Source organism: Lissotriton helveticus, chromosome 9, assembly GCF_964261635.1.
Source record: "Lissotriton helveticus chromosome 9, aLisHel1.1, whole genome shotgun sequence".
In the NCBI taxonomy this organism is placed as follows: domain Eukaryota; kingdom Metazoa; phylum Chordata; class Amphibia; order Caudata; family Salamandridae; genus Lissotriton; species Lissotriton helveticus.
In genome coordinates this window covers 648,898,024-648,919,672 of record NC_136070.1, presented here as the reverse complement: position 1 = coordinate 648,919,672, position 21,649 = coordinate 648,898,024, and the positions used below count along the sequence as shown (strand labels likewise).

Here is a 21,649-nt window from a genome sequence, read left to right as displayed (position 1 = left end):
ATATATAATGTTCAAGCCAGATCGGCCGCTTTGTATGGGGCCGAACTCTGGGGTTACCAAAAATCCACTAAGCTCGCGAAGGTAGACCATGCATTTCTGAGGAATTTATTGGGCCTCCCTGTGAGCACTCCACTTGTACCCCTTCGTATGAACCTTGGGCTACTCCCTACTGAGGAGGTTATGGCATTGCGCCCCTTAACGTATTGGAGAAGATTATGGTCTGTGCCTGAACTCGCTTGTTACAAAAACGAATTCTGGGAAATTTGGGATGTACTGAAAAGTAAGAAAATTCTGTGGTTAACCCACATCAAGGCAACTAGCACCAGGATCGGTCTACCGGAGCTTTGAGAAACCCCTGATTTGCCATGCCCGGCGTTAAATAAGGCAGATCTGGTCCGCCATTTCAGGCACCATAATTTAGCATCCCTACATGCGAGCTCAGAAGGGAGGAAGATTGACCATCGAGTTTTTGCAAGTTAAAGTGGATTATAAAAAGGAAGAATTCCTAGATCTGATATACCCTACACTTGCAAGGAAACTGTACATGCAATTTAGGTTGGGTACTCTGCCACTTAGGGTGTTTACTTGCAAATGGAAAATAAAACCCACGTTCTTTTCTTTTGCCCAGCGTATCAAGGTCCACGGAAACGTTGGGTGATACCAATTTGCAGAAACCTAGGCTTCCGCTAGTGTGTCCAAGCATCCAGAGTCCTAAAATACGATACACACCCCCCTATCATCTTTGCTGTTTCGCCTTTTTTGGACGGAATGTGGTATAGACGTAGGAATTTTATTAACGATGTAATGGGCCATTAGGAACTATTACTGTTTTAAAATGTAATAAATTATTTTGATAACGAGTTTAATGTCTAATCCAGTCTTATGCCAAGGGATAGAGTTATAGTTGCAACTCTCCAAATTTGTTTTTTAAAGATGAATTTGAACTTGTATTTTCTACTGGTATTTATTATTTTAAAATCCTTCTATGTATGTATTTTATTATGCACTTTTATGGTCCGTTGCGACCGAAATAAAGTTATCGAATGAATATCATGTCAGAAGCGGAAAGCGCAAGAGGAACTTACCTCCCTGGAAACCCAAATACTAGAGCTAGAAAGACAATATCTGTTGGAAAGGGACCCGCAGGTGCTACGACGCCTGACTGATATCCAACAGCACTATAGGACCCTAGCAACAGATGAGGCTAAGGCACAGGCATTAGCGACCCTTCACAGGTTATATGACGTGGGGGACAAGTTGGGGAAGTTACTAGCATGGCTTAGCCGTAAAGAAAGGGATGCCAGGTGGATAGAGGGCGTGATTGATGGGCAGGGCCAGCTGCAACAGGATAATGCCGAGATTGTTCGGACCTTTGCTTCCTACTTTAGGGAATTCTATAAAGCCCGGGAGCTGGGTGACTTCGAGGAGATCATGGCCTACTTAGCTACTGTTCAAACCTCGATCTTAACAGACGAGGACAAGGAGGCCCTTGAATCCGGTATAACGGCCACTGAAATTAGAGAGGCGATCGCCAAACTCCATCCGGGGAAGTCCCCAGGTCCCAATGGACTGCCAGCTGAATTTTTTTGGAAAGGGGCCGATCTATTGGTGGTCCACCTGTTAGCACTATTCAAAGATGCGACCCAGGAGGGCATCCTCCCATTGGACCTTCGGATGGCCACGATCATACCCATATACAAACAAGGCAGACCCCCCGAGGACTGTGCATCTTATCAACCAATCTCCCTCCTGAATGTAGAGGCTAAGCTGCTGGCGACAATCTTGGCCCTCCATTTGCGCCGGGTAATCTCAGGACTGGTGCATCAGGACCAGACGGGATTCTTGCCCGACAGGGCAACTAGGCAAAACTTACGTCAAATTCATAATTGGCTCATGGAGGGGAGGGGATGGGAGGATCCACATATGTTCCTCTCCCTTGACGCCGAAAAGGCGTTTGATGCGGTACATTGGCCCTTCCTAGAGGCAGCCCTAATTAAATTTGGCGTCGGACCTAACTTCAGGAAGTGGGTGGGACTTCTGTATACGGATCCTAGAGCCCGGATCAAGTTAAATGGGATTCTATCGGATGACTTCCCCATTAGGAGAGGGACCCAGCAAGGATGCTCTCTGTCTCCATTGTTGTTCGCCCTTACCTTTAAAATAGTGGCCTGTGGGGTCCAACAGGCGAAGGAGATAAGGGGATTCTAAATATCACAGACCGACGCGCAGGAAGAAAAAATCTCGCTGTACGCGGACGATATCTTGCTCTATGTTACACGACCGGCCACTACAATCCCCGCACTGTTCAGGCTCCTGGGCAGGTATGGCTCCTCTTCGGGATACAAGATAAATTGGCATACATCGCTCCTGTACAGCCCGCCAATGGAAGAAATGTGGCCCCCTTTGCCTGGGGCCCTCTAGGTCACACAGGCGGGGTTCACATACCTGGGGATCTACCTGACCACAGATAGAAATATATCCTATCATCGTAGCATACAGCGAGGGATCACAAACTTTACGGATGACGCACTTAGGTGGAAGGCCCTCCCCCTCACAATTCTGGGCCCAGCTGCCATGTTTAAAATGATAACGCTGCCATGTTTTCTGTATGCCCTACAAAACAAATACTTTCCCCTCCCTAGACAGACATTCAAAGTGAAAAATGCAGAGCTACGCTCTTTGCTATGGTTGGGAAGGCAGCCGAGAATAGCCCTTGACACACTGCAGAGAAATCAGTATAACGGAGGGATCTCCTTGTCAGATGTAGAGGCATACTACTGGGCTGAGCATCTGGCCCCGATAATTGAATGGCTCCATGCTTCAGCTGATCACCCCACATTTAGATTAGAAAGGGACACCATGGCACACCGCACCACTATGCACTATTTATAAGGGGGCACTGGAAAGAGATGATTGCTCCCAGCCACACAAATCAACCTAGAGGTATGGGACAGGGCAACGAAGATGATGGGATGGACACAAACCAACTAAGCAGACGCCGATCTGGTCCTGTTCATGGCTGAAGGAGCTACACAAACCGAGGGGGTTTGCGGGTTGGGACGCCATCGGAATTTCCACACTAGGGGATTTGGTGGCGAAGGGGGACCTTATGCCCTATGGGACACTGGTGACAGAATATGGGCTACTTCCCGGACAGTTCCTTAAGTATGCACAACTGCGTCATGCATGGAGAGCTGAGGCGGAGCTGTCCTCTCCCTTGCCTGAATATGCCCCGCTGGAAGGCCGCTTATTGCAAGAACAGGTACCCAATAAAATAGTGTCCATGACCTATAAGACCCTGAATAACAACGCACCGGACAGATTGGGGAAGTTGAGGGCCACATGGGAACAGGACGTGGGCGAGATGGACACAGTAGACTGGGAAGCAGCCCTGATGCACCATAGAGTAGTTGCAATTAAATCCCGACTGCGACTAATTCAGTATAAGATACTACAGAGGGTTTATTATGATATGGTTAGGCTACATCGCATGGGTCGAGCTAGTGACTCTGATTGTCTTGGGTGTGGTCACCCGCAGGGGTATTTCTTTCATATCCTTTGGGACTGTCCCACAATTCACATCTATTGGACGCAGGTATTGGGAAAGTTAAGTGAGGTGTTGGAGACAAAGCTTATGGTGGATCCCAAGTTCGTTTTACTGGGGATAACTAACGATGTAGACCTGAACTGCCCACACCTTATTTTTGCACTACTGGCCCTGGAGGTGGCGAAAAGGGATGTAGCCAGGGCGTGGGGGGTACCTTCGCCTCCTCAATTGGGGGAATGGAGAAAGGGGCTGGACTTGTATATGGCGGCGGAAAGGGTCACTTATGCAGCAAGAGGCTGTCCCCGGAAATTTCGAAGAGTTTGGGGAAAATGGCGAAGGTACCATGGTCTGGATGGGGGTCTGGGGCTGGACTGACACACTGAGGGTCCCACTGAGCGGGGCTACGTTTCTGGATGATGGGCCGGAGGATTATGGGCCTGGGCCCAGGGAGAGTTGCAGGACGCGGAGAGCACGGTGGGAGGATGTCCTACAGGCGGTGCTGGGATCTCGTGGTGCTGATAATTATGATGCTGTCATTTTGGATGGGAGGGTGGGAGGGAGCCAGGTATGTGGGTATTCACTTGTGACTTGCCAGCTGTTTTTTTGTTGGTTGAAAACGCAAATAAAAATATATATTTTTTAAAAAGTCTGGAGTCCAAACACCAAAGTCAACTCTCTGGCAGGTCCATTACCAACATCTGTTTTAAACAGTCATGGGATGGTTTTTAACCTTGTAGTTTTAGGTGGGAATACTGTTCCCTTGCACACAGAATTCCAATTAAAAAAAGTGTCAGTACCAATGAAAAGGGAGCAGAGCGTGTTTTGTGTTCAAAGGTGCAGAAAGAAAAGAAGTCAACACACAAGGGTGGCACTAATTTGGAGCACCGCTTTCTTACTTCTTGAGGGAATGTAGCAAACGCAAAGTCACCTAGCGCCACCTAGCAGTGTGTGGAAGAACTGCAACTGAAAACATTCAGATTCAGTCTGGTGCCTGAGAATATTCTAAAGGCGAGAATACGAAGTAAAGTGTATCCATCAGAAAAGCAAAATATTACTGTTTCCAAATATATCAGGGGACATCTAGAAAGCCTTTGTTCTTACCAACTACCTCAAAAAGATCTAGGGTGATAATGAGACTATCCACAACCAGTCTTCAATTTGCTTTCATTTTAATGTCACTCGGAACGTGATGGCCCAGGCAATCACGATCTTGCTCTAAAGCAGGGGTCTCCAATCTTTTCAGTAGAAAGAGCTACATTTGTTCAATAAAAATCATTCCGTGCTACTAATATTATTGGGGACATTCACACCAGAAAACATATTAGTGGGCACCCTATGCAAGATTACCAGTTGTGATCACCTCAGAGCAGGATTACAATCAGTAATGGAAAAAAGGTGTTGTCAATTTTGAAAGCCACTACAAGGGTAATACATAACAGCCACATCTGCAATGCCCCTGGCGCCAAGGTAATAATATTAATAGTAAATCTCCCAATGCGCAGGATTATCATTTATCAGTTTTAAATATTTTTGGGAAATGATAGGCTCTGAAAATACACCAGTTTTATCTTGAATAAAAACTTTTCAGTGTTGGTATATGTATATTAATTCAACCAAGCAAAACCTTATAATTTAGTATGCTGGGCTAAACAGAGGAGAGCTACTCACAGGCAGCTAGAGAGCTACTAGTATCTCATGAGCTACCAGTTGGAGAAAGCTGCTCTAAAGTGAGTACCAACTACTATCACTAACACCATCGTACTTGATCCAAAGCATTGACTCGCTTCCCTTTACCTGGTCTGATAGCGGACACTGGCAGGATGCGATGACCCACAAATTTCCCACTTTCTTCAAAGACTCCAATACGGAGTGAGGCCAGCGTCGGTAGCACTACCTGGAGAATGAGCAGGACAAAGAAGATCAGGTCACGGGCTTCACATGGGGAATGGAAAAAATATGACAGATGATTAAGGCAGGGCAAGGGGGGCCCTACTTGTAGAAAGAGACAATAAAAGACAGAGATGGTGTTGGAGTCTGCTAACCACCACAAAGAGTCCACAATTTGACAGGAAGACAGACAGAAGGGGTATGATGCCCCACAAAGAAAAGCATCAATCATGCAGAGGTTGAGGTCTAGAACTGAGAAAAAGGAGACAATGCAGAGAAACAAAAAAACTAAAAGAGAGATCGTAAGAGTGAAAGAAAGAAGAACCATCTAGTAGGATAGGGGCAGAGAGATTAGAGAAGGGAGTGAAAGTGTCAGAAATAGAAGAAACAAGCGAGAAAACTAGCACAGTACAATGGGAGAGAAGGAATAAGATAATAAGAACTATCCTGGACTGATTGAGTATTAGATGTTACAGAGAAATTCCATTTTTTATGGTGCATTACCTTCTGAAAGACAAAGCACTCCTCATCCCAGACAGGGTTAAAGGAGTTCCCTTGCGATGTCTTGGTACGGTACTTGCGTTTGGTGTCAATTGGTAGCCCAAACATATCCACCTCAACATAAATGCCAATCTTCTTATCAGAGAGGAACTGGCCGGAAATAATCTGAGAAGAGCACAAGGGATTATCATAATCAGGATGGGTGTTCCACAATTCTCAATACTTTTCAGTAATTAAATTGTATTTCATCGTAATAAGACACCCCATGAAATCACTGAAGAAAAATATTCCTCGTCCACACATCTTCCAAACCTTGCAAGGATTAGGCAATTTAAGTAGGTACCTTTTTTTTTTAGAAAAATATCCTAAAACCAAAGGTGAATTAGGTCACCAGAGGCCACACAGGAAATCCCTCATCAGGGATCACTATTTAGTACCTACGATATGAACTTGTGACTCTTTGTATTGCCTATTTAAATCCTTGCATATTATCTGCCTTTCCTCTTAAATTAATGTACCAATTCCCAGACTGGGGAACGAACGAGAGGGCCTAGAGGCACACAAGAAATCCCTAATCATGGATCATAATTTAGTTCCCAAGATATGAAAATGTCTCTTAGTATTGCCTATTTCAAACTTTGCATATTATCTGCTCTTTCTCTGCAATAAATGAATCAATTGCCAGATGGAGGAGTGGACGTGAGGGCCTTTACTAAGCACAGATATTTGTATCCAAATTATAGGAAGTATGTGAGACACAGCACCTTTCTCTCCACAAAATGCCCCATAGCTCCAAGACATGCAGGTTTTCTTTCAGCATCTTGTTGGCCTGGTAGATTAACAGATGCTCGTCATTCAAAAGGAGTGTTTGAGATATACTGTTGCACCTCGGGCTAAACCCAGTCAGTAATTCCTATGGAGGAGGATGCTGGTATTAACACCCCCTGTGGTGGTATCCGCTGTGTTGAGGGCCCTTCCAATATTGGCATTGCTGATGGTCTTTGCCCCTGGAAAGAACTCTTGTCTCCTTTTACGGTGAGTTCCTGGTAGGTGCTTTGCCAGCTCCACCATCTCCTCTCGTCATAATTGGAGAGGAAGCCCATCAAACAGGCAACACGCTAGTATGTATCTGCCCCAAGCGCAGCCCTCTTTCGTGCAGCATTGATTCGCTTAGAGTCCTTATGGTGGAAGGGCATCTCCTATGGCCTGTATGCAGGCTCTTTTATCGATAGCGTGCACAACTAAGAGTCAGAGACAATTTGTCCACAAATATTAGCTGGATCATTTTGTGCAAGCTTTTATTTTTATTTACACAGGTCACAACCTGACTTTCTTTGGCTACTTAAAGTTGTTGGTGGGTGACCCAAGCATCTCCTTGAATGTGTGGAAGTAATCGACCGCGCACTCTATTTTTGATCGATTTCAACTAGGAAGTCATCCTCGTCCTTCTGGGTGGGTAGTTTTACCTGATGATGTTGGGCAGCCCATTGTATTATTGCATGGTATGCAGTAGTATCATCAGGATTACTTGGCAGGACAGGGCTCTAAATCTGGGTCATTTTGGGGTCTACCACACCTGCCAGGGATCATCTCCCTCTCGGGGTCTCAAGGACTCTTGATAGGGTGTTCTGTTTCATATAGGTAACCTAATATAGGCCCAGGTAACATCATACCACTTCACCTACATCCTCTCCCCTACATTAAACAGTAACAAGCCTTTTAAGGATTGAACGCCTTTTATGGACTGAACCTTTTACCTAGTTCTAGGCCTGGGTGCCGAAGGAGGGTTTCCCTGAACAATAGTGTTCTATGACTTTATCTTTAGAGTGACACAGTATGAATGAATATTCATAAGGCTACTTGGAAACCCTTCAGGGACTATACACCACCTTCCTAATATCTATGCACAAGGTTCATCACACTCATCATCCTCATACCCAACAATGGCTAACACAAGAACAAGGGACAAAGGGACTCTATATACTTTTCTGTATAAATACAGCACCTCTTGCTAGCAGTAGTTAGAGGGAACCGAGACTTCCAGGCATACACACTGACCAGAGATGCTGAGGCTCCTGCATGCAGACGCTCGAGCAGACAGTGGTCTGAACATCCCTTGCGGGGTGTCCAACTCGAGACCAAGAAGGGCTCCGACATTCCTCACACTTAAGGTAATGGAGATCGACTAAATCCTAGAGGGATTCTTGGCTTTCACACCTTCTCATATGCTAGGTTCACTTAGGTACATCTAGACAGGCATCGTAGGAGAACGCACACTTTTATCATGCATTTTATAATCATGTATTTATTCATGCTAATTGCACAATGGTAGAGCTGTACTATCCGTTTATATTCGTAGTATTGCTAATCATATATCTCTTCTACTGTCTAATGGTTTTTACAGCTCATATATTCTACACAATAACAACTGTTCAATAAACCTTGATTGAAACACCCAGACTGTTTATTCTGTGTATCTCTGAGATAAACTAAATGTGCACGAGTGACTGAGCGAAAAGTAGTACATCGTTTCCACGATCTTGAGGGAATCAGGATTGTCATGTTCTGAGGCTGCCAGAAACTAATCTCTCCCTGATAAGAGGAGACACTAGTGGCACTATAAACTAGCTTATATGCAAACAGGCTAACATTTCTCGGTGGGGGTGTATGGAACCACCAATCCCACAGTTTATGTTATCCAATTGCGCAGGTCCTGCATGGGTACTTTAGGAACTACACGACATGGCGCCACCAACGTTGGTATGGCACTTATTTAACAGTAGAATCTGAGCAGTTCAGTCGTGCTTATTCTCAGAGACCCCTACTCACAAACACCAGAGACGTCTGGAGTGGGTGGGCACAAACTCTGCCACAGCTGAGTAGGTAAAATATCCTATTTATTGGCTGCTGGTACCAGGAACATTTTTACTGGTTTAAAGGTGCCCTACTCCACTTAAGAAACAGAGTAAGATTAGGCCCTCTCGGAGGAGACTGGGCAACATGGCCTGTACTAGCAGGCTACACACCACATTCTGACATTGATACAATGCCACAACCAGACTTACTCACACAACACAAAGATCTAATTAGAATCTACAGAAACTTGACTCAATACGTCATGAGGAATTTCACAGTCCAACCAACAACAGTTGGAACTAATGGTACTCAATCCTAGGGTTCCCCAACTAAAATAACTCCAAAAACATTACACGCAGTAATGGGCAAAATGCCCACGAAATGTGAACAAATACCATTCTGGGTAGCTCAGAAAATAACTCCGCTTGAGGCTGTATTTACAACTACTACCACATTTGAAAAACACAGAATGTTAACAATCTGCTTGCCCATGGGGATAACACTATAGTTCGAGGATTGTACCACTTGGGGTACAGTCTTTGCTGCCATATATACCAGGAACCATGGTATTCCTTCATGAACGGTGATACCTGATGTATTAAAACAAATACAGAATGAGTACAGAGCAGAGCCTGCTCTGAACCTAGGGATGAAGTTATTAAATAACAACGAACAGGTATCAGCCATAATACTGGCTAATATTAAAGGGAAAGCAGAGTCAGTGGCATTCCGCCAATGCCTAAGGGAGTGCGATCCATTAGATCAACAACACAAACTACCCAAAATAATTGAAGCTGCATACGCAGAATTAGCCAGAGACAGTTTGGACGGGAAAGCTTTAAAACCACAACTGATGGGCAGTCCTGAAAAGGACACTTCTAAGCGGACAACTGCTTCTTCTTCTTCTAAAAAGAAGTGGGATAGTAAAAAACAATCAAACTATACAGAAAAAAGATCTCAATCCTGAGGTAGGTCTCCTCCACAGGAGCTCTCTGAAAAGAGAGAGGTATAATCTCAGGAATAGGGATAATATTAGGAAACCTGACAGGTATCAGGATACTGATAGACATTCCTCTCGTTCCTTTCAGGGCTCAACGAAAACTTTCGAGAGAGAAGGATGGTCAGAACACAGAGAAGAGCGTACAAAGTCCAGAGACAAGCAGCATGCTCAAGACTATACTTCCAAAAATGAAGACAAGCCAAAATCAAAACCTCAATTTAAGAAAAAGAAATTTGCAGGCCTGAAGATGAGACATGCTCAGAATACTGAGGAAGCAGCTTCTAAACGGGGAATGGGCTCTGACGATGCTAGACAGAAGTAACAATAGCTCGCCAGAATCTGAAGGAATTTCTGGTGACAGTGGACTTGAATGATTACATCACGGTGGAAACACCAGACACAAGGGTGAGCGTTCCACATAGGTTACACAAGAGAACACTCCAAATGGAGGGGGACAAGCCCAGGAAAGTTAAGGGCCTCTTTTGGAAAAATCGGTCATCTAGTTATGACATCCTATTAGCAGAACAAGATTGGCCGCCAACATTTGTTATGGAGTGCCCTAGGGGGGAAACGTAATTTTTCTAGCATTCTACGACCTTGTTCCCAAACATCTTAAACATGCATATGCACTGGAGTTGGCTGTAGCCCTAGCTCTAGCATTATAGCAAAATCATGCAGGGTGAGATGAGGACTCAACCCACCATGTGATCCCGTTAAAAGTTTCACCAAATGCTGAGAAGCAATACCCTATAAAGCAAGAAGCTAAAAAACAGGTCAGGAGGATCTTAGATCCACTTGAATAAAAAGGGGTGATCGAAAATTGCACCTCACCAATGAACAATCCTTTATTGCCCCTATCAAAACCAGATAATTCATATTGTCTAGTTTTAGATTTCAGACATTTAAACACTTGCACAAAGACATTCACTGTCCAAAATGCACACAGTGTGCATGGATGAATAACATTGTGCAGAAAAAATACAAAACAATGCTTGATCTCCCAATCGGATTTTTCTGCCAAAATATAGCACCTGAAAGAAGGTATTTGACCGCATTCTCAGCGTTAGTGTCCCAGCTGCAATTTTGCCGACTCCCCCAAGGGTATAAGAATAGCCCGGGGTATTCTCAGCAAGAGTAACTGAGTTACTCCAAAATTTTGATGATGAAGCATTGTCCTATGTGGATGATATTTATTTGACGGACGATGACTTAATGAGGCACTTGACCAGAGTGAGCACCATTATTATTGGATTCGCCTCTGAGGGATACAAATGTAACTTAAAAAAAATCAAAAATAGCCCACCTCAGAGTCCTGTTTTTAGGATACGAGCTTTCAAGTGAAGGGAAAAACCTGGCAACTAACTCCAACATCCAAAAACATTAAAAAATGTACAATCAATACTGGGATTCCAAAATTTCGGCAGAACATACATTTTGGATTACGCAGAAAGAGTAAAACCTTTGTATGACTTAATAAAACCTGACTTTTCAGTCAAACATTGGACACAGGAACATTCCAATATCCTATGTTCATTACAAGAAGACATGACTTCCAAACACTTAGACATGCATAAACGTATGCAACTTGGTGATCCACGTTATAGCGGGTCAATGCGGGTACACTTACTTAACCTTCAATGAAGGCGAAACAGTACCAATTGCATACAAATCACACCTGTACACAAACACAGGAATGCATTTCACTTCAATAGAAAAAATCCTGACAGCAGTTCAGACCACTGTAGCAAGAGAAAGAGCACTGGCTCATGTGAAAAGCATAATGGTCCTAACCCCGGTACCGGCTTTAGAAACTGTTACAAAGGCAAGCATTCCAAATGCAAAAGCTTTACATCAGAGATGGATCAAATGGGCTAATTCTCTTATTGCAACAGACGTTGAATACAGATTTGATCCAAGTCTAAAAACAGAATCATTTCTGCAATACGAAAAAGAATATCCTCTACCAAATGAACTCTTGCCTCTAGATCAGTATGAATATATTATTTACACTGACGGATCTGCTCAACCGGCTACAGGGAGTAAGCAACAATACTGCGCGGCATGTGCTATCATTCAAGGTCGCATGCAGGATGGAAAGTTCCATCCAAGTTGCACTAAAACGCAATCTCTAGGAGAATACACGGCTCAATTGGCAGAACTAAAAGCACTGATACTGGCACTTGTAAATACGGATCATGAATTCCCCACACTAATCGTGTGCGATTCCTTTTACTGTGTACAGTCGTACAATGAGTACTTACATCATTGGGAACTAAACACGTTTAAAGATGCGAAAGGTGGCACAATTAAGCACAAAATGCTATGTGAACAGATAGTAGAGGTGAAAAACTAACTACCAAGGGCTCACGTGATCCATACACGGAGTCATCAGCGTGATGGCGTTCCCGTTGAAGGGAATTCATTGGCAGATGAAGCCGCAAAGGGGGCTGTACGCACAGCTTCCGTAGCTGCAATCACTTGTTCTAAAACAAGAATAGACGGTGATATTATGGTGGCTGTCATTGCTTCACACAAGGGCAGCTCAGCAGTACCTAAAACGTTTCCACTCAAGTACTCCTACAAGTTAGATGCACAAAACATTCCATATGCTCAGATTCCTGGAGTGGGGGATAGAGTAATACCAAATATGGATCATAGGCAAGGTTTAATACTAGCTGCACACAAGGGTTTGGGCTCTGCGCACACAGGCGTTACAGCGACTATTTCTTTATGGAAACAGCGCTATTGGTGGCCAGGACTAACAAAAACAACTAAGGACTATGTCTTGAAATGTGACATCTACCAGCAGATGAAGGGGTCCACCATATCACGCCCGGCACAGACACCATTGTTAAAATCAGACTAACCTCTCGCACGTGTGTACTTGAACCACTGCGGCGCCTTACAATCTGATGGGGCTAAAAAAATATATCATGGTTGCAGTGGATTCATGCTCCAGATGCCTATGGTTTGGCCTCAGCGCTCGGCTGACGCTTGAACCGTTATAAAAGATTTGCGAGTCTTTATAGGGACATACGCAGTTGGCACGGTACATTCTGACTGTGGCGCGACGTTTAGCTGTCGGGCTTACAAAGAGGTCATGGAAAGTATGGGTGTAGCATTGCAGTACTCCTCTCCTTACCATCCTGAGGGAAATTTGATCGTGGAGAGAAAAAAACGGGACTTAAAGCAATCTTTAACATCTAGGGTATTAGGCAAGGGCGGTAGTTTGGTCAATCACTTATATGGAGTACAGCGAGCACTTAATAACCAGCCAAGAAGTTCTTAGCTTGTATGCAAACAGGCTAACATTTCTCGGTGGTATGTACGGAACCGGTCTGCACCAATCCCACAGTTTATGTTATCCAAATGCGCAGGTCCTGCATGGGTACTTTAGGAACTACACGACAAGCGGTTCTGAGGATAGTAGGTGCTGCCTTGTTCTGAGTCAATGTCATGCAGCTACGGTGGAGTAGAGTGTAGGGTAGTAATGATGATGGAGGGGGAACTGTAGGTGGTAGGTATTGTATAGAGATGCAGCTAAATCCTTGACCTTTTTAGGACTTGATGAGGTGAGAGGGATGACATCTGGTTGTCCCTAGAAGGCAGATCCAGAGGAGTCCTGGAGCTGGAGGGTTGGCAAGGACCTTCCCATATCCAAGTGTATGAAGAGCTTTTTATGCTTTCTATACAGGACTTTGGAGAGTTTTTCAAAGATGGTTACTTTACTGGTCGACTTTGGTGTCAAAGGAGGCGTGGGTGCCAGTTTCAATGCCAGTTGCGGAGGAGCTTTTAGCATCGATTTGGCTCAGAGTGTGGCCTCTCAGAGCCTTGTGTAACAGAAACAATGATTCCAGCGGAAAGTTAGGCTAATCTATAATAATAATCAAATGCAAAATTGCAATCACAAAAACGGGTTGAGGTGATGTCAGAAAGAAAGAAGGCCTTACAGACTTTATGTTCACATTAATTATTTTAATCAGATTTGTAAAATTCAGAATAATATATACACAGACCAAGAAAAAACAATAGTGCTTTTGTGTCCCCAAGTGAAATGGAACCATAAAACAAACAGTGAAAAACATGTAACGTGTACAGCTTGGTTTCCGCAATTTTTTAAAAAGGCGACCAAAGATGAACTTAGTAATTATTCCAGTTTCTGTGTACAATAGTCAGAGCTGTTAAACTGGTTCACTTTTACATACAGTCTACGGCGTTTTGAACCTTTTACAGTGCAGTGTCTCTTCAGGACCAAGGGATCTGGGGATAATCTGATGGCGATTGTTCAGCCTCGTGAGACCGTGAAATAAGTGAGACACCGGTAAAGTGAGAGAGGAAAAGGGAATACTCACACGCGGACCCGGTCGGGTGCCCTATATGAGAGACGAACTGGTGGGATGACAAACGGTCTTAATCATAGGTTGCTCAATCGTGGTATATGGCAGAAGTACATGACCCCCACTTAGAGTAGTAGTGATGGAGCAGATTCTTCAATTTAATTAAACCGGCCACAGGACCAATCGTGCCATGGGGATAGTATTACTCTTTCGAATGAATCTGTCAATTCGTACTGCTCCGGTCATCTGCCTGGTTACAATGGCCTCAGGGCCTCGTGTCCTACGTAGTGGTGATTTTTTACACTGAGTTTGGCTTTTCAGTGCCTCTGTGCTGAGAGGGAAACAAAAGCTGTGCTGGTTGGTGCCCCTTGCACAAACATTTACTATTCTCCTGATTTCATTTCAATGTCATATTATAACTGACTATAGCTTTACATGTTAATCGAACAAAATATCTTTTTTACCATCTCATCTTAAAGGGGTGGTTGCCTCATGTTGTATTTGTATAGACTTTAGGCGTTAGAATGGCCAGTGATCTTGACTCACAGCTTATTGCTTTTAACAACATTTGAACTTTTTCAGTTGGCAAGAGGTTACGTTTTTTCATTGAACCATTCAGCAATGCTGCACAAAAGAATGAGTAGATCTGAGATACATTTTCACAACTCACAAATCCAAAAGAATCTATCTCTCTGCTTTTGACCTGTGTTTGCATATAAGAACTAAATCCCAAAAATGGTAAGGCACTTTTTGGTTCGCTGATTGATTTAGTTAACAATTTTCTACACATAAAGAAATGCTTGCTTAAAAAAAAGTATGGTCTTACTTGACATGTTCACAAATATTTATATTAGGCGCTTTTTTAATTTATTTCAGCAATCGCAAGAATCTAAACAATTGCTTAGAGAATGAGCTACAGGTGAGTGCAGATGAGCGGTCAGAAAGACAAAGACAGTGGTGACAAAATGTACAACCCAGCACAATCTAATCTCACTGCACGCTCAGAATCCAAAACACCGACAGAGGAGGGATATTTTAGATCTGGGGCCCTCAGTGAGATGCTGCAGAATCTACCTCACTGTGTGTTATTGAAATATAGAGATGTCGGTTTACCTTCTGAACACTTCAGAAATGAAAGAGTTGCAATGAAACAGGTCTTACAACAAGAAAACTGGTATCCTGCAGCAAATGGCTTGCCATTCCTAGTTCTTAAGGAATTTACTGAGAGGACGGGATAACTAATTCTGAAGTAGTAAAGGTACATTTATAATTTGTAATTTGTGGCTTGCACAGGTACTTCTGTGATTGAGAGTTAATAGTCAAGTAGATATTTTAGACAAATCAACTCCTTAGAAAAAATCAAGGTAATTCATAATAAATGACTTGTCCCATTAGTGTGGTGTTGAGATACGAACCTAGCAGTTGGGTGTTTTTCTAGGTCTATCAAAAAAATATTTTAAATATTTGATGAAGATGCTTTATAATGCTTGTCATCCTATAGCATCTGCCTTTCTCTGGCCTCCGGCACCAGGCAGAAGTGAGGGATCTTCAGAATACTTCCACTGGATTGCAGTGGCTCAACACATTCCTGTTGTCTTTCTCTAACCCATCCAATACATGCAACTAGCTCAACATCCCAATATTTGTAAAGATTTTGTGGGGACTCTGAATTTGATTTAAACACTATGCAAATACACATTTTGGCTTCTTGAGACTACACTCCTGCCCTCATGTATTCTTCCTCTCCAACAGCATGTTACCTTGATTTTCACTGTGTTGGCCACGATTCCATCCACAATGTCTTCAGTGAAAAGGTCAAAGGTTTTGTCCATTCGCCGCATGAACTCTGGCTTCAGGAGGTAGCCGCAGCGCCGATTGTACTCAAAGATCCCCATATTTAACTGCATTGGGAGATCTGCATTAGAAGACACGGTCACTCACAGAGTGGCATCAAATAGGCATGCGGCATAAACAACAGCTGGTGATCACCAGCACAAAAGCATAAGCTCAACCAAAACTTGTAAGGTAGGTACAAAGATGAAAGAAACCAGTTACCTGTAATTATGGTTTTGCAGTTTGAAACGCTTTTAGATTTGCAGGTTATCCACAATTTCGCCATCTAGTGGTTAGGTCTGGAAAAGTCTATGTCGACATAGAGAAAAAAGAGATTTTTACCTTCCGCTAAGCTCCTGCAATGGAGAAGTAAGAGAGTCAAATGAGAATCTAGAAGAGTTTCAAGCTGCAAAACCATAATTAAAGGTAATTGGTTTCTTTTACAACACAAATTCTCTTCTAGATTCACATGCTTTGCTCAGATTATTTAGCAGTATTACCTGCCTTGTGGTGGTGGGCAGAAGTGCAGGGAGTGAAAGCAAAAATATTTCTGAATACAACTTGTCCAACTTCATCCTCCCTGCATGATTGAAAATCAATGCAGTAAAGCCTTGTGAAAATATGGTCTGAGGTCGATGTCGCTGCCTTGCATATTTCTTGCATAGAGAAGTTTGCCATAAAGGCCATAGTTGCCCCCTTCTTCCTGGTAGACAGGGACCCTGGTTTGGCGAGCAACATTGGTGTGCTAATGTGCAACACAGCTGAATAGGCTGTGTTGCACATCTACCAATGGTATTTGTTTTAAACTGCTATCCCTAGAGCCTAAGCTATATGGCCCACGAAGAACTGGTGTGGTTTTCTGAGGAGCAAGTAACCTTCGGTAATGCTCTTTCTTGAAGAGACTATCTAACCGCAGATTCCTCACCTTTTGAATATTCCCCGCGGCGTTGGACTGGATCTAGAAAATCTTCAGCAGTACACCTGCAAGCCGGCGGCTACGCATCAATATAATTTTGCACCAGATGTGGCATGTGCAGGCATATATAGGCATCACTCATGCAAACTTGTTATCAGTTGCTTTCTGAACCGTCCTTGCCACAAACGCAGAGCCAAAATCAGACCAATTGTAACCAGTGAGCATATCTTTACGTTGGAATCTTACAGTGAAGCAGGAGGGTAGGTGAGGAATCTGCAGCTAGTTAGACCCTTTACCATAAATTAACAGAAGGTAAATAACGTGTTTCTTCTGATAGAAACTTCTAACTGCATATTCCTCACCTTTTGAATAGACACCAGAGCAGTCCTGTCCAGGAGGTGGGTCTGTGAACTAACAACCAAAAAGTCCTGAAGGGTTGAACAGGAAAAGTGCCCTTTCCGGCAGGCCGGGCTTGCAAAACCATAGTGCCATGTGAATGTATTACGTGATGTCCACCTAGAAACCTGACAAATGTTCAGAACAGTCACCGTCCATACCAAAGAAGTGGTAGCAGCTTTGGCTCTGGTAGAATGAGCTCACAAACCCTCAGGGAGCTGCTTTTGGGTGAGTGCACTGCAGTTGTTAATGCAGAGTACTATCCAGCGTGAGATGATCGTTTTCTGCACAGCCTTGGCTTTCTTTGCTCCAGAGAATCCAATAAACAGCTGATCATCCACATATTTTGGTACGATCAAAGTAGAAGCTGAGAATTCTTTTCGGGTCAAGCCAGTGAAGTCTCTTCACCTCCTTAGAGGGGTGAGGTGAAGCAAAAAAAGCCAGAACAGTGATGCTCTGGTCAACATGAAAAGGAGTCACTACCTAACGAAGGAAGGAGGCTCTAGCACGTAGAACCAGCATGTCCGAGTAAAATGTTGTGTAGGGTGGGTTAACAGACAAGAGCCAGTAACTCGCTCACCTGTTGCGCTGATGTTATGGAGACAAGATGACTGTTTTGAGGGTAACATGCCAAGAACAGCAACTGTGGAGAGGTTCAGAGAGTGCACCCATGAGAAATGTGAGGAGAAAACTTAACTCCCACTGAGGCAAAATAAACATAGAAGGTGGGAAACATATATTGTAACCCCTTGAGGAAAAGCATGACAATTAGTGATTTGAATGATGAGAGCTGGTCCAACAACCGTAAAAATGCTGAAAGAGCTAACAAGTACCCGTTAATGGTGCCCAAGAAAGGCCTTGCTGGGCTAGGGTCAACAAACAACAAAACTTCAGACAGCTTGGTATGAACTGGGTCGACCTGTTTAGAAGCTCACCTGATCAAAAACGTGTCCCAATAACAGCCAAACATATATTTGGTCAAGCGATACCTGGCTGCCAAGATGATATCAACATCTTCTGGAAGAAGTTTGAAAGCACTCAACTGTTGTCACTCAATCTCCAACCATGGAGTTGTAGGTTGCGGAGGTTCGGATGCAGAAGCCAGCCATGCTGCTGCAACAGAAAATCATCCTGAAGAGGCTGCCTGAATGGAGGACAAATACTCATGCACAGGAGTTCATGATACCCTACTTTCAGTGCCCTTTCGGAGATGTCTGGGGTGACTTGAGCCCAGTCTGTCAAAATATTCCTCAGAAATAGGGGCAGGAGAGGTATCGGTGGTAAGGTGTACAAGAGCCCTAAGTTTCATATGTAGGTATCATTCACTATCAACAAGGCATTGATGGATTAATTTGTCAGTTTTGGGAACCCTCCAGGTGGTGCGACACGAGAAAGATTCCTTAGCAGGACAGCCAGGTACAAAAATGCAAAGCCTCCTAGCACAGGGTCCATAACCCCACCCCTTCGTGCTTGTTCCATACCAAATGTCGGTGGGCCGTGAGGACCTGCACCAGCTTCCTTTTAATGGAGGGCAGGAATGTCTTCCACGCCAAGGGGATGGGTCTCAACTCCAAAAGGTTGTTATGGAGCCAGGCCTCTGCTGGAAACCAGACGCTGCTCGTCTTCACCTCTCCCGAGAACCTCCACAACGCAGAAGCAATGCATTGGTCAAGACTGTGAGCTCTGGGTGGGGTAAGGAGAGGATTCAGTCACAGACCCAAGTGTGGTCCTGCAGCTACCACTGCAGATCTTTTCCAGTCTCCTCTGAAATCTGGACAAGGTGAGAAAGATTCTGCTGGTGCTGGCCCAACTAGGACTTCAGATCCCACTGCACAACCTACATATGCCATCTGCAGTGCTTTGCTTAACCAGCAAGATGCACAAGGCCATAAGCCCCAGCAGCCTCAGAGTCATTCTCACGAAGATACAGGACAGGGGTTGAAAAATCAGGATCATAGTCTGAATGTTCTAGACTCTCCTCTCTGGGGGTGTACGTGTGAAACTACACCATGCCCGAAAAGCCCAGATGAAGGAGAGAGTTACAAAGGAGTCAGGTGTGACTTCGGCACATTGATAGTAAACCTTAAAGATGTCAGGAGGTTCACCATAGTCTGGAGGTGGGTGATGACTAACTAGAGCGAGCCTGCCTTCAACAGCCAGTCATCAGGGTAGGGGAAGACGGCACCCACAACCATCAAAGATGTGCTGCCACCAGTGAACAGCAGGTAACGCTGTGGGTCTGCAGAAGAGGGATATGGAAACAAGCATCTTGCAGGTCAATGCTACATTCCAGTCTCCGGGGTTCACAGCAAACAAGACTTGGATTAGGGGAGCATTCTGCACTTGGATATCTGCAGACAGTCACTGATACAGCAAAGTTAGAAAATGGTCCGGAAGTAACAGAAAGAGCATAAACAACCAACTTCTGGGGCCGGTACCTTCTCTATGGCTCCTTTGGCCAAATGTGCCTGCACTTACAGCCTTAGGAGAAACAGATGATTCTCCATCAGCCAGTCTGAGGATGGTGAAAGGTGCAGCAGGGTTTCAAGAAATGGTAAGGCATAACTACGCTGAACAACTTGGAGAACCCACTTGTCTGAAGCTATTACCTGCCAATCTGACAGCAAATTATGGATCCTGCCTCCAAAAGGGTGGCTGTGCATCATCTAAGTCCTGCTAAAGAGGCTTAGGTGGTGCGCTGCTGGGGGGCATAAGTCTGGACTGTTCATTGACCCTGTTGCCCTCTCCTGTGTACCCCCTGCTGTGACCACCAACAGGCTGGTGAGATCGCGGTACTGGCTGAGGTTGTTGGCGATACCGGAATACCCTACTGTAGCCACGGAGGGAGTGAAATTAATGATAGGAGCAGAGGGATCCAGGGAGCGCACTGTGGCAATGCTTTCTTTGAAGTGCTAAGTACTGCATCTGCTTTATCCTCAAAAAGCCAGGAATCATCAAATGGAGTATCGATAAGACTGGCCTATATGGATCTCCACTTGCCAGTGGATCACAACCAGGCCAGCATGCGAAGGACCACACTAGTGCAATAGCACAACCAAGGGAATCTATGCTGCCCCGCCCACAATGAATGGTGACCTTGGTTGCTTCATGACCATCTTATATCCTAAGAAAGTATGGCACGGGCTAGGGGCAGTACCTGGGCCACTGAGTTCCACAAGGTGTTGAAGCAGTAACCTAAGAAGCACCTAGCATTCACCAAAGATAGAGCCTGGCATCTAAAAGAGCTGCTTATAAAAAGATTCTATCTACTCCAATTTCCTGTCAGAGGGAGTATGGGGAACAAGTTTAGGTTCACCTTGTTGGCTGAAGCCTGCACCACACGGCTCTCAGGAGTGCAGTGCTGAATGAATGAATGACCAACTTATAGAGCAGGAACAAATGATAAAGTCGTCAAGGCGCTAGTGCTTGGATAGTAAGCCAGGGTCACCCGGCAGGGCGAGGACACCCGTGATCTGCTGATTAACAGGTGGGACTGAGCAAGGTTTGGAATCGATCTCCAAGAGGGTGTGAGTAAGAACCTCAATGAATGGAAAGAGGAGCTCAGAAATTGTTTGGAAAGGCTGAAACACCTGTTAAGACATTGGTTTTGACTTCCTGAGTATGAAGTGGAAGATCAAGACCCTCCTACACCCTTCGCATAACAATACAGGAGGTGTTTTATTTTGTGGCAGAGCCGGGAGACTTAACCAATCCAGGTCCAGCAACGGACTCGGGAGCGGGATGAGAACCTGCCCTTGGACTTCAACCTATTGTGCCTCAGAGTCTAAACAGTTTTGATGCCTGGTATCAAACAGCCTTGGGATGCATTTAAGAACAGTCACTGCAGGCCTTGGAGTTATGGTCCAACCTCAGACTACATGTAGGTCAGTCACGGACATTTGTTTGTGACATACCCTACAAAAATTGAGTCATGTTGATTTTGAAGTTGGCATTTTCCCTTGCACACTGGTAATGTCTTTTTGTCAAGAAGTGGTCTCAAGGAGACGAGGTGTAGCTCCAGTTCCACATCTGTTGGTATAGAAGGAAAGGAACGGATGCCAGCATGCAAGGGTGGCAGATATATAGGCCCACGCATTTCATGTCCAGTGCGAAACGACAAGGAGACTAAGCCCCTGCCAACATTTGCTGGCATGCAGAGGTCCTGCTGATTTTCTGTATCCAGTCTGACACCTGGGGGAATATTGAAAAGGTGAAGAATCTGTGGTTAGATAGCTCTATCAGAAACTGTGTCACCTGCATGTAATACATAACCGCCCTCCTGAGAGCGAGCATGTAGTGGGCAATTTCTGCCACATCAGTAGGATTTGGAAGAAGGCTGTTATAGTGATAGTCTGGTTGATGTGGAAAGGCGAGAT

At 44.5% G+C, this 21,649-nt stretch overlaps 1 protein-coding gene across 1 annotated transcript in view; it reads right to left on the bottom strand.

Annotated features, from left to right (window-relative positions):
- The window catches only part of PLCB3 (phospholipase C beta 3), a 585,337-nt gene that overhangs the window by 67,723 nt on the left and 495,965 nt on the right, over nucleotides 1-21,649 (bottom strand). The window contains exons 20-22 of the mRNA XM_078660740.1: nucleotides 15,889-16,043; nucleotides 5,939-6,100; nucleotides 5,342-5,441 (exon numbers count right to left, since the gene is read on the bottom strand). Of these exons, the coding sequence (XP_078516866.1) occupies nucleotides 5,342-5,441; nucleotides 5,939-6,100; nucleotides 15,889-16,043 (417 nt within the window). The remainder of the gene's footprint in view (nucleotides 1-5,341; nucleotides 5,442-5,938; nucleotides 6,101-15,888; nucleotides 16,044-21,649) is intronic.